Raw genomic sequence first — 13,762 nt, 5'->3', positions numbered from 1 at the left:
ATTGTCAATCAGCCTTTTTTCAATCAGCCCATTTTTAATGCTGCACTTTATATTCTTGAGTCTTAATTTAAAAATAAACTCAACACTAAAATGAAATTCTTGTCCATCACTGCTAAACCAAGCAACTTCCCATTGGTCAATGCGGATATTCGCCTGTCATTGCACTAAATTCATGATCACGTTGATTCCCTTTGAGATGGCATTACGCACTGCGGACATATGTGTGACCGTGCTTTAGGGCTGCACAATTAATCATACATTATTCAAGATTATGCCTTTGCAGTTGTCTGATTGTAAAAATTGTTGATTACAGTATTCATTTCAGGCTTCTCTAACTGTGTGAAACCCAGGATTTCATTACATTTACATTTATTCATTTGGCAGATGCTTTTATCCAAAGCGACTTACAAAAGAGGAAAACATAAGCGAATCATCTTAAGGAGACAGTGGTACGAAAAGTGCCATACAACAAAGAACAAATAAGCACAGACATGACCACTGTGCAGATGAATGCAGGGGAAAATTAGAGGATTTAAGGAATAGTTCACACAAAAAAAGAAAATTCTGTCTTTATATGTCTTTCCAAACCTATAATGTAAATATTTTTCTGTGGCACATCAAAGGAATATATTGAATGGCTTTAGAATAAGTTTTATGATTTTTTTATACTGATGATTTTGCACTTTTTGTGTTTTTCTTTTTGGAGCTTGGGAGCCTTGGTAAATGTGAGTGTGGTGGTGGCGTAGTGGCTAAAGCACAGGCTGTTAATCTGTTAATCAGAAGGTCACAGGTTCTAACCCCACGGCCACCACCATTGTGTCCTTGAGCAAGGCACTTAACTCCAGGTTGTTCCGGGGGGATTGTCCCTGTAATAATTGCACTGTAAGTCGCTTTGGATAAAAGCGTCTGCCAAATGCATAAATGTAAATGTAAATGTAAATGGTAAATATGAACTGCTGTTGGAAAAACTATTTGAACAAATTCGTGTCCCACAAAATAATTAACAGTACATTGAAATGTTACTTCTAATGTGATTCCAAACCAAAGACAGAATTTTTATTTTTGGGTGAACTAATCTGTAACATTTAGGCCTATCACTGATGACAATCAGGTCAGGTCTGAGTGAGTATTAAGCGGTCTGATCTAAAGATGCATGTGTTAAGTTTAAATTCTGTTCACTGTAGTCTATGACAATAAGTGCTACTAAAACATCACCAGACACATCAAACTATCGTTGATTGAGAAAAAAGCCAAAATTGACAGCCAGGAAGACTGTTGCCATGGGTGGACTGGGAAGAGAAATCGGCCCGGGATTTTACATAGAAACTGGCCCAAAAGTTCATGAGCTGGGGGGGAATGAGGGGTTCGCTGTCATTTTCTGCATATCATGGCGCAGTTTTGTGCTACTTATTGGCTACAAAGTGCGTCAGCCAACCGGGAAAATGCCGGTATGCCAGATTACCAATACAGCCCTGACTGTTGCGTCACCAGTGTCTAACACTGTGTCCCAACCAGACGTGATGCGGCACTCAATAAAAGGTATCTTTTCCAGGTTAATCAGTTTTTGTCCTACCCAGCCGCGACAGTGCTTTCTATTTTGGAATGGTTTCTATTTCTGCGCTGTCACGCTGGCCAGTGCAGTCACCAAATGGGTCTAAAATATTTATATCACAGTATATCAGTCGGCATCTCACTAAATGGTTCAGAACAACTTGATTTTTGCCAAGGATGTCACATACACAGGTTCAGATTCAGAATGGCTCAGAGGGGAGACTTTTCAGCTCATTCTAACTTTCTCTCCGATTCCGCCATATGGCGATCGGCGAAATAACAACAGGAGTACCGCCTGAACATAAACAATTGTAACAGACTTCATAAAGTAACATTGCCCTGTGTATGTGTGCAGTGGCGGATGCAGAAAGTGGTTGATGGATGGGCCTGCAAAAGTTTGCTTAGACCTGAATAAATCTCATCACCGTATATCTTCTTGTATCTTCAACCGGCTTCAATAATAAAAAATAAAAACACACAACGGTCTGGTCCCCGCGCCACTGTATAATCATACACCGATGTCTGTTATCTGTTCTGAACAAGTCGGAGTCGTCTGGGATTTGAATGGAAGAGGTTGTAATATCATTGTAATCCACAGTGTCTGTTTGTTTCTTTAAAAAGAAAGGAATCAAGTTATTAAGGCCTCCTGTTGACATACTGGGGAAAATGTCAGCAGGGCAGTTATTAAGTACTTCAATCAGTGAGGGGCATTTTCTGTTCTCTGTATCAATTTTGTATCTGATGTGTTGGGTGAAAACTGTGTATTCAGCGTCACAGACTACAAAACAATACAAATCGCATGGGGCTTTCAACAGTTCTTTCATGCCAAAAGTGGTGGATTGTAAGCTCGCATAAAACCATTAGTATCATCTTTAAATCGACAGTTCAACTCTACTATTTGCCTGTCAAGTATAAAGTTCCACATTACCCTTAAATCACCATTGCTTTTGACAGCAGACACTTTCCCCAATGTTGTGGTGACAACAGACTCATGAAATATAGTAGGCAGCTTGTGCACACGAGAAGAAGTGACATCCCAGTTAGCTATGTCATGCTTGTCACCTTAGTCAAAGTTGCCATATCAATCATTCCGGACAGTCGCATAAGTAGCTTGCAGTGTTTAAATCAAAGAGATACAGTCAGTCACACTTAGTGTTGAACTCTGCCTCTCCATCATTGTAAAATCGCTGCTCTCGGAAAACTTTTGACTAGAAGGAAAAGGAATTTCTTTGTATCTGCTGTAACAGCTGCGTCTATTTTAATTTGACCACTTGATTCGGCGTATTCAGCATCCAGCAAATCTAAGTTTTTATGCACAGACCCTGATTTTGAGCTCCATCTTGTTTCGCACTATCTTTCCAATTCCGTGAAGTGCAAAGCTTCAAGCTGAGTCGGTGGGAATTGCAGTACACATACACATCCTCAGGAGAAATTGAAGACCACCTCTGTGCCCTGACATAACCTGTGCGCCATCCAAACTGAACCTGACACAGAGAGAAGGATCCAAACCAAGTGGTTTAATAACTTTGAGGATCCTCTGCGACATTCCTTGGGCAGATATTTCTGTTGTTTCAACGAAGCTCATTCTTACCCTGCGATGAATGAATCGGATACATACAGAAACTAGTTCACATTTGGATTGATCTTTATACTCATCTGCAAGTTTTGCACAATATGTGGGTTGTTCATGCAGTTCAATCTTTATATTACAAAGCAGTGAGGCTTGTCTTTAATGTGGTGACTCATAAGTGTGGCATTTCACAGAAGCTTCTTAAGTCTATTTTAAATTGCTGGGTCATACTTTGATATGAACTTAGCTCCAAGAAATTCCCTTTATTGAGTGCATCTTCTGTTTCCCTGTGCCCTCTTAGTCAAATGTACAGAGTAGCAAACAACATAACGATGTCCAACACAACATTAACGTGTTGCCAGTTTCGCTCTGCAACTGAAACTGCATCACAATGCAGTTGATTTCACACAGTCCCGCTGCTTTGCGTTCCATGGCTTTCCCTGTAAGCATCCAACTTACTAAGTGCAAATGCATGCGGCTTGCTACACTCATGTGTGTTGCAGGCTTGTCTGAGGCTTTTCTAATTTTTATAACCATCTTTTATGAAAGAAAACTCGGTATGCACCTAAGGGAAATGTCTTCAAGCATGACAAAAAATCTCATCTCTTGCTATACTCAATCCATTTGAACTTTTCGTAACAATTACCATTGAAGGAGCGCTATTTTTCATCTTTTACAGTAATCGGGAATGTTACCAGCATTGGTCGCTGGTTCCTCTACATCTGACAGATCTGAAGGTTCATGGCTAAGATCTTCAGAAGCCAGCGGTGGTTCCTCCAAGAGTAGTGCATGCATAGTGATGCTAGCAGAAGCACAACATTCTTGGTATGTAGAGGCTGTATCTCTCGGGTCAGAGATAGTTGTTTAGCCATAACTAGAGTTGCTACAGAGCAATACCATCAATGGAGCTGTGAGCCAGGGTGGAACTCAGAAAGAATTGGCATGATTATTTGAACATAATTGGCGTTATGCCATAACGTAATGTAAGACCGGATGTTCTGAATCAACTATTATAAATATTAGGGTATAGTTCTAATGAAACGCATGACAAATCACATTTAAAATAATAGCTAAAGCATTTAAAAGTAAAAATATGTATTATATAAAAAAGTTTTTTTTCATGGATCTGACTGGGTGGACAAGCTGTCAGTCTGGGTGGGCCTAGGCCTAGACATGCTCACCCGTATCTCCGCCTCTGTATGTGTGTATTTATCCCCTGGGGGTTTCCCATAGAAAGCGAATGCCCATACGAGCTTTCAGCTTCAGTGAGATAATTCGTTGCACTCAATATACAGTTTCATCTGTGATTGCTCTGTTTTCTACATCTTATTGTCAATTATCCTCATTTACTTTTGTGGTATCACGTTGCATCTGGTGTGGACAGACAGATAGCTTGTAGCCGGAATCTTATCACATCGTGCCTGATTAGGATGAGGTGTTACCACATGTCTACACTGTGAACCAGCAATGAGATGTAAGGTGACAAAACTAGATGGCTCCCATAAAAAAACAACAAAGCTCTCTGCACTGCAAGTGGTGCAACATCACAATATTTATTTTGCAGTGTAGAGAGCTTTGTGAATAAGAATGGGGCTGTTCTAGTTTTGGCATGTTACACTGCTCACTTGCGGTGTTTATTTATTTAAAATTTGAATATCAGTTTTATATTTGATGCTACTAGGGGAACCAGTGTCAAGTTGACTGTTTAAGACCTGTCCTGATTTACTAATGTAAAACCGCAATAAAGTAAACCAGGAGCATAATTCTCAACTTTTTAGCAGGGGATAGGTATACTATACATCCAAATGGATGCCAGGGATGCCATTCCGTTGCCCTACATAGAGTATTTTGTATGTAAATGTATTAATAAAATTTGGTATTCACAATTACATAATAATGTAAATAAGCAACAATTACGATGCCATAGTAGTGCATCCTTTGTTACTGTGTGAGTGCATGTTACCTGTCCAAGTGAAAAGCAGCGATTTCTGCATTATGTCGATCGTACCCTGCATATGGCTCGCCCTCGACCACATAATCTCGGTTGTACCTAATAACGAGAAAGAATAAAGGAGATCTAAATTTGAGAGAGACAGCCAGAGAATGACAAAATAAAGAAACCACACCTTATGTAAACACTCACAGACTGTTATACATTGTTCCTGGAACAACAGGCTGTAGTAAAAAGCAAATATATATAGTTCGCATCTACTAGAATTGGCAGCCATGCAGATATTCATTCCAATATAAACCACAGCTACTACCGACTTTAAAACAAGCTTGAGTAAATCTCTTTAATACAAAAAATACATTGCTTAGCTCAAACAGTTCTGTTGCCAATGAGTCCATGTCAACATCAGGGGTTTATGATAATATATAAAATAGTAGACATCAGTCCAGACACCAGAAAATTGTCAGTCTAGTAGGGTTTATTCTCTTACACTCTTAAGAACATACAATATAAACTCTTTATTTATTGTTCTTTTCACATAAATTAGAAATATGTGCACTAAAGACATAACCTCTCTTTGTAATGGATGTGACAGTTGTAAAAGAGGCATTTACATGATAAGGTAAAGCTATTCAAAACAAGGCTTTATGCAATAAATTTTGTTTAGGATTACTCGTGTCCCTAATTTCAAATGTTTAAGTGCTGTAAAATAATATATTGTTCATTGTTAGTTCACGATGACTTATGCATTAACTAATGTTAACAAATGGAACCTTAGAACCAAACTATAGTGTTGACGAAACCAGAAAGATAATAAACAGGCCTAATTGCAAATAACAGAGCAACACTTTGGACATCTTCACTGATATTTCCAAGTTCATATTGTTAATCTCACACTCGCCATGATGCAGACGTGGCTGAATTCCTTATTGTTTGAAGACAACAAGCCGGTGGAGGGAGTGTGATGCTCTGGGTAATGCTCTACTGGGAAACCCTGGGTCTGGCCATTCATGTGGACGTCAATTTGACACATGCCACCTACCTAAACATTGTTGCAGACCAGATACACCCTTGCAATGGTATTCCCTGATTGCAGTGGCCTCTTTCAGCAGGATAATGCGCCCTGCCACACTGCACACATTGTTCAGGAATGGTTTGAGAAACATGATGAAGAGTTCAAGGTGTTGCCCTGGCCTCCAAATTCTCCCAGATCTCAATCTAATTGAGAATCTGTGGGATGTGCTGGACCAACAAGTCTGATCCATGGCGGCTCCACCTCGCAACTTACAGGACTTAAAGGATCTGCTGTTAATGTCTTGATTCCAGATACCACAGGACACATTCAGGTGTCTTGTAGAGTGCATACCTCGGCAGGTCGGCGCTGTTTTGTTCAAGAGTTTTGATCAGGTATCAGATGTCACTTGCACTGGTGCGAACAAATCATTTTCCTTATTCACACGGAGTCATTTTCACTCGCAAATGCGCTGCAGAGCTCTTCAAAATGCTATATTGATTGATATAAGATAAAAGTTGAGATATGGCCTTGAAAAATTACTGCAGCATTAAGACTAAACACATAAGGCTGCATTTTTAAATATATCTGAATCATCATGCTAAAAGAACATGCAGTTGAGGTTTGTGATTCTTCAATTGATATCCACGTGATTTGATAATAAGAGTCTGAAACAGTCACATGGTTAACGCATTGTTATGGGTATTTAAAGTAAAGAAGGGAGAACAGTTGTTCATCATAATGAACGTTGACATAAATGTTCGTAAACTGTGCAGCTTTAGCTTTGCACAGAAAGTATCAACTTTAAGTAATATTAAGTGAAAATAAAGAGTCCCTTGACCCCTCTTTTGCAACCATAAAATATGTGAGCCAATAAAATATGGCTAAATTGTGCACATATAATGTGAGGTCGATAAAGCAATTTCCTAAAAAATTCTATAACACCACTATAATACAGTAAAATCTGAACAATTTAAAAGGGCTTTTTTCATTTGCTTAAAACTTTATTTTTCCATGGTATGGCTGAAATTTTCATTGAATTGCCCACCTATAACTTTCAAAATATGTGGAGCTGAAAGGAATAGTTCACCCAAAAATGAAATTTATTCACCCTTATATAGTTCCAAACCTGAATGACTTCTGTGAAACACAAAAGATGTTAGGCAAAATGTAAGCCTAAGTCACCATTTACATCACTGTATGGAAAAAATATGCCATGAAAGTGAATGGTGCCTTAAACTAACATACATCCTAACAGTAGGAGTAAAAAAAAATGATATTTTTATTTCTGGGAAAACAACTCAAGTGCTGAATCAGAACACTACTGTACATTCACGTGGAGGTTTGACCACAGAGTGTTAGTTTAAATGTCTCAGAGAAAAACTACTGACAAAGCAGGAGAATTAAGGACTAAATATATATGCCTACTAGTCAGTTTCCCCCTTTCATAGGGAAAATTCTTACAAGATAAACAGAAATATTCCTGACGAGCCGTTTTTAGAAGTTGTGCCCCCGGCAGTCAGAAAGCGATATAAAAGGTGTGGAGAAAAAACAGATCAAACATTTCAGTCCTTTTTTTTTTTTTATATACAGTGGGTACGGAAAGTATTCAGACCCCCTTACATTTTTCACTCTTTGTTATATTGCAGCCATTTGCTAAAATCATTTAAGTTCATTTTCTTTCCTCATTATTGTACACACAGCACCCCATATTGACAGAAAAACACAGAATTGTTGACATTTTTGCACATTTATTAAAAAAGAAAAACTGAAATATCACATGGTCCTAAGTATTCAGACCCTTTGTTCAGTATTTAGTAGAAGCACCCTTTTGATCTAATACAGCCATGAGTCTTTTTGGGAAAGATGCAACAAGTTTTTCACATCTGGATTTGGGTATCCTCTGCGATTCCTCCTTGCAGATCCTCTCCAGTTCTGTCAGGTTGGATGGTAAACGTTGGTGGACAGCCATTTTCAGGTCTCTCCAGAGATGCTCAATTGGGTTTAAGTCAGGGCTCTGGCTGGGCCATTCAAGAACAGTCACAGAGTTGTTGTGAAGCCACTCCTTCGTTATTTTAGCGGTGTGCTTAGGGTCATTGTCTTTTTGGAAGGTGAACCTTCGGCCCAGTCTGAGGTCCAGAGCACTCTGGAGAAGGTTTTCGTCCAGGATATCCCTGTACTTGGGATAAAGCAAATATGAAACAAATATGGCAAAGACTGTAACAGTCTGTCAGTCAAATTGTGCGTTTAAAAAACAGGCTACAGAGTACCAGTAATTAGAGTACCAGCTTCAGGACCAGGATAATGTTGTCTTTATCTACACACTTCATGGAGGTTAACTGACTCTTAAAAAAGCACCACCACACCCACAGGAGCCCCTGCACCCTTCAAAAGGTCAAATATCAAATGATCCATCATTCATCTTTCCCTCGATTGCAACCAGTCGTCCTGTCCCTGCAGCTGAAAAACACCCCCACAGCATGATGCTGCCACCACCATGCTTCACTGTTGAGACTGTATTGGACAGGTGATGAGCAGTGCCTGGTTTTCTCCACACATACCGCTTAGAATTAAGGCCAAAAAGTTCCATCTTGGTCTCATCAGACAAGAGAATCTTATTTATCACCATCTTGGAGTCCTTCAGGTGTTTTTTAGCAAACTCCATGCAGGCTTTCATGTGTCTTGCACTGAGGAGAGGCTTCCGTCGGGCCACTCTGCCATAAAGCCCCGACTGGTAGATGGCTGCAGTGATGGATGACTTACTACAACTTTCTCCCATCTCCCGACTGCATCTCTGGAGCTCAGCCACAGTGATCTTTGGGTTCTTCTTTACCTCTCTCACCAAGGCTCTTCTCCCCCGATAGCTCAGTTTGGCCAGACGGCCAGCTCTAGGAAGGGTTCTGGTCATCCCAAACGTCTTCCATTTAAGGATTATGGAGGCCACTGTGCTCTTATGAACCTTAAGGGCAGCAGAAATTTTTTTGTAACCTTGGCCAGATCTGTGCCTTGCCACAATTCTGTCTCTGAGCTCTTCAGGCAGTTCCTTTGACCTCATGATTCTCATTTGCTCTGACATGCACTGTGAGCTGTAAGGTCTTACATAGACAGGTGTGTGGCTTTCCTAATCAAGTCCAATCAGTATAATCAAACACAGCTCAATTGAAGGTGTAGAACCATCTCAAGGATGATCAGAAGAAATGGACAGCACCTGAGTTAAATATATGAGTGTCACAGCAAAGGGTCTGAATACTTAGGACCATGTGATATTTCAGTTTTTCTTTTTTAATAAATGTGCAAAAATGTCAACAATTCTGTGTTTTTCTGTCAATATGGGGTGCTGTGTGTACAATAATGAGGAAAAAAATGAACTTAAATGATTTTAGCAAATGGCTGCAATATAACAGAGTGAAAAATGTAAGAGGGTCTGAATACTTTCCGTACCCACTGTACTTTTACATCTGAAAGCCACATGTGGTGCTTGTTTAGTTTCACTTTCACATCTGAAAGTGAAAGTGGAGATTTAGAGAAATTTGTATCAGTTTCTCACCCACGACGATCATATAATTTCTGAAAATATGGATTTAACCAGTGGAGTTGTATGGATTACGTTTATGTTTCCTTTATGTGATTTTTTTGGAGCTTCAAAGTTCTGGTCACCATTCACTTGCATTGAATGGACCTACAGAGCTGAAATGAAAGTAAAGAAATATAAATAAAGAGAGTGGCGGATTAAGACCTCGATGAACTGTGGTAGTTAATTTTTTATAATACAACAAAGCATGATGTTATAATTTTACACTTAATATTTACAAAACGTATAATGTACAAAAGATGTGTGAGATTTACCCAGCTTAATAAGGTGGAAACACATCATCAGTCAGTGACAAAGATGGTAAACATTGTCATACATTCAGGTCCATAAATATTGGGACATCAACACAATTCTAATCTTTTTGGCTCTATACACCACCACAATGGATTTGAAATGAAACAAACAAGATGTGCTTTAACTGCAGACTTTCAGCTTTAATTTGAGGGTATTTACATCCAAATCAGGTTAACGGTGTAGGAATTACAACAGTTTGTATATGTGCCTCCCACTTTTTAAGGGACCAAAAGTAATGGGACAATTGGCTGCTCAGCTGTTCCATGGCCAGGTGTGTGTTATTCCCTCATTATCCCATTTACAAGGAGCAGATAAAAGGTCCAGAGTTCATTTCAAGTGTGCTATTTGCATTTGGAATCTGTTGCTGTCAACTCTCAATATGAGATCCAAAGAGCTATCACTATCAGTGAAGCAAGCCATCATTAGGCTGAAAAATCAAAACAAACCCATCAGAGAGATAGCAAAAACATTAGGTGTGGCCAAATCAACTGTTTGGAACATTCTTAAATAGAAAGAACGCACCGGTGAGCTCAGCAACACCACAAGACCCGGAAGACCACGGAAAACAACTGTGGTGGATGACCGAAGAATTCTTTCCATGGTGAAGGAAACAACCTTCACAACAGTTGGTCAGATCAAGAACACTCTCCAGGAGGTAGGTGTATGTGTGTCAAAGTCAACAATCAAGAGAAGACTTCACCAGAGTGAATACAGAGGGTTCACCACAAGATGTAAACCATTGGTGAGCCTCAAAAACAGGAAGGCCAGATTAGAGTTTGCCAAACAACATCTAAAAAAGCCTTCACAGTTCTGGAACAACATCCTATGGACAGATGAAACAAAGATCAACTTGTACCAGAGTGATGGGAAGAGAAGAGTATGGAGAAGGAAAGGAACTGCTCATGATCCAAAGCATACCACCTCATCAGTGAAGCATGGTGGTGATAGTGTCATGGCGTGGGCATGTATGGCTGCCAATGGAACTGGTTCTCTTGTATTTATTGATGATGTGACTGCTGACAAAAGCAGCAGGATGAATTCTGAAGTGTTTCGGGCAATATTATCTGCTCATATTCAGCCAAATGCTTCTGAACTCATTGGACGGCGCTTCACAGTACAGATGGACAATGACCCGAAGCATACTGCAAGAGCAACCAAAGAGTTTTTTAAGGGAAAGAAGTGGAATGTTATGCAATGGCCAAGTCAATCACCTGACCTGAATCCGATTGAGCATGCATTTCACTTGCTGAAGACAAAACTGAAGGGAAAATGCCCCAAGAACAAGCAGGAACTGAAGACAGTTGCAGTAGAGGCCTGGCAGAGCATCACCAGGGATGAAACCCAGCATCTGGTGATGTCTATGCGTTCCAGACTTCAGGCTGTAATTGACTGCAAAGGATTTGCAACCAAGTATTAAAAAGTGAAAGTTTGATTTATGATTGTTAATCTGTCCCATTACTTTTGGTCCCTTAAAAGTGGGAGGCACATATACAAACTGTTGTAATTCCTACACCGTTCACATGATTTGGATGTAAATACCCTCAAATTAAAGCTGAAAGTCTGCAGTTAAAGCACATCTTGTTCATTTCATTTCAAATCGATTGTGGTGGTGTATAGAGCCAAAAAGATTAGAATTGTGTCGATGTCCCAATATTTATGGACCTAAATGTATGTCCTCAACACTATATCATCATCATCATCAACAACAGTTGATCATTAGTGATTGCTTGTCATAAATTTCCGATAAGGCTTAATGATTGTGAATTGCTTTGCAACTGCTGGAATCACTCACAAGCCCCCACGTGATTGGAGAAAATACAACAGCACCACGTCTTCACTTTGAATGATGCAGAGCATACATGTTGATGGGCATGCCCCCCCAAAACTGTTGTCACTTTGCTTAAATAAGTTCTCATTTACATAGATGTATAATTGTTAACATTATGAACAGTTTTGAACAACATACTATACAGTAAATGTGAATGCATTTAACAAAGTAAAGTCAGACCCATGGGTGGGGACAATGAGCATCAACAGTATCAAATTTAATATGATTTAATTAATCACATAAGATCATATCACGATTCCTGTCTTTCCGCCCCAAAATTAAGACCTCCTAAAATGATAATTAAGTCTTTTGTTGAATCATTTAAGATATTTAAGGCTTTTTATGACCTTACATTAAAACTGAATTTAAGACATGTTAAGATTTTTTAAGGATCCGCAGGAAGTGGTGAGTAAATAATGATAATTTTCATTTTTGGGTGAACTATCCTTTCATTTTCACACAACCCAAAACCCAAAGTGAAGCTATAAAATGCTTCAATCATCTGGATTCAGTCAGACTTTTTAGAAAGTGTTTGTGTGCCAATATGTGTTACTTGCATCAAGTCCTAAATAGACCACTTCAACACCAAGCTTATCACATTTTGCTTTATAAAAGCCTATATTTTAAAGATTTTAGATTAGATTTTAAAGTATTTACATTTTAAGCTGTTTTCTGCTTATTTCAGTAAGAGATGTGTGGCAAAAATTAGCTGAGAATCGACACTCTAATTTTCATGTCGCTTCTGAGATGCAGCACAGTGCTGATCACGTGTGTGGTGTGAATGCTGTAACCTCTTAATATGGGTGCTGAAATGAATATGTGCCACTCAATTGTCACAGATACATGATGTGTAAACAGACCTTATTCATACACTTCATTTTCTGTTTCACTAGCTTACTTGCATTTTCGCTCACTTATTCAACCTTCCACTTACTCTCACTCTTTTCGAATTCACATTTTCTTTCTTTCGTTTCCCATCTCAGTCAGCCTATCTCCTCACCTCTTGGGTTTAAAAACCACTTTCTGTCCTCCATCGAGCACAAGCAGGGCTTTCAGCTGGGTGCCTTTATAGCCGACATCTGCTCTCTCTACATGAGCGGTGGCAAGGGCATTCAGCACGGCGGCTAGCTCGGGTGTTTCGTCTGGAAACACCTCCCGTGGCCCGACCCACTGGGCGGCCACTTCCCAGGGTGACTGCAGGGTGTGTGTGAGGCGGGCTCCTTTGGCAAGAGACAGGCTGGCCTCCATCTTGCGGAAGGTGCGGAGGTCACGACGACTGGCGGCCGAACCCTCCCCTCCATCTAGCAGGAAGACTTTGGCTAAGCCGAGGAGAAAGAGCACAGCGAACAGCACCACCACACGCTGCTTTAGCTTCATCACCTCCCGCAGCCAGACGCCCACCGGGGGCCCACCACCTCGCCTGAGTCTGCCGGTGGACAAGCACTCACGCCTGGGGCATGGCACTGCCCGCTGTCTGACCAACACCACCAGACTGGATAGTAGCAGTTTAAAACACTGGACTGTGAACAAGGGAGGACGGATGACACTTCCTGTGAGAAAAGAAAGTAATACAAATAAGAAAGAAAAGAACGTAACAATAATCAACATGATCTACCTAGCTTGGCTCTGTCATAATGAATTCAAAACCCTGTAGGAATTGCAAACAGCATAGCTAGCCAGCTAAAATGCACTGCAACTCATCTGACAGCTCTTGAGAGATCCTCTGTAAAATATTGTCTCTGACGACCCTGTCATGATTAGAGTTCCAAAATTCCAGGAATTTTCAAAGTTTGAAATTTCCATTGGATTTAACAGGAATATATGAGAATAAACTGGAAATTTGCAAAATTGCAGGTTAGCCCATAACAGGGAACTTCAATGTAGTTGAAAAAAAACATCTTGCAGCATAATCTTGGTTCAAACAACCAGATTTAATGCAAATTCAGTTGCATTTCTACCCTGCA

The 13,762-nt window shown here is 39.9% G+C and overlaps 1 protein-coding gene across 2 annotated transcripts in view; it reads right to left on the bottom strand.

Moving 5' to 3' along the window:
- Positions 1-13,762, bottom strand: part of fam20b (FAM20B glycosaminoglycan xylosylkinase) — a 61,456-nt gene that overhangs the window by 16,172 nt on the left and 31,522 nt on the right. For both annotated transcript variants that reach the window (XM_052095271.1, XM_052095270.1), the window contains exons 3-4: positions 12,799-13,348; positions 5,085-5,171 (exon numbers count right to left, since the gene is read on the bottom strand). In XM_052095271.1, the coding sequence (XP_051951231.1) occupies positions 5,085-5,171; positions 12,799-13,175 (464 nt within the window). In that variant the 5' untranslated portion in view covers positions 13,176-13,348. The remainder of the gene's footprint in view (positions 1-5,084; positions 5,172-12,798; positions 13,349-13,762) is intronic.

The sequence above is a fragment of the Xyrauchen texanus genome, chromosome 28, assembly GCF_025860055.1.
Source record: "Xyrauchen texanus isolate HMW12.3.18 chromosome 28, RBS_HiC_50CHRs, whole genome shotgun sequence".
Taxonomy (NCBI): domain Eukaryota; kingdom Metazoa; phylum Chordata; class Actinopteri; order Cypriniformes; family Catostomidae; genus Xyrauchen; species Xyrauchen texanus.
Note: the sequence above shows the minus strand (reverse complement) of the source record. Positions and strands in the feature narration are given on the sequence as shown.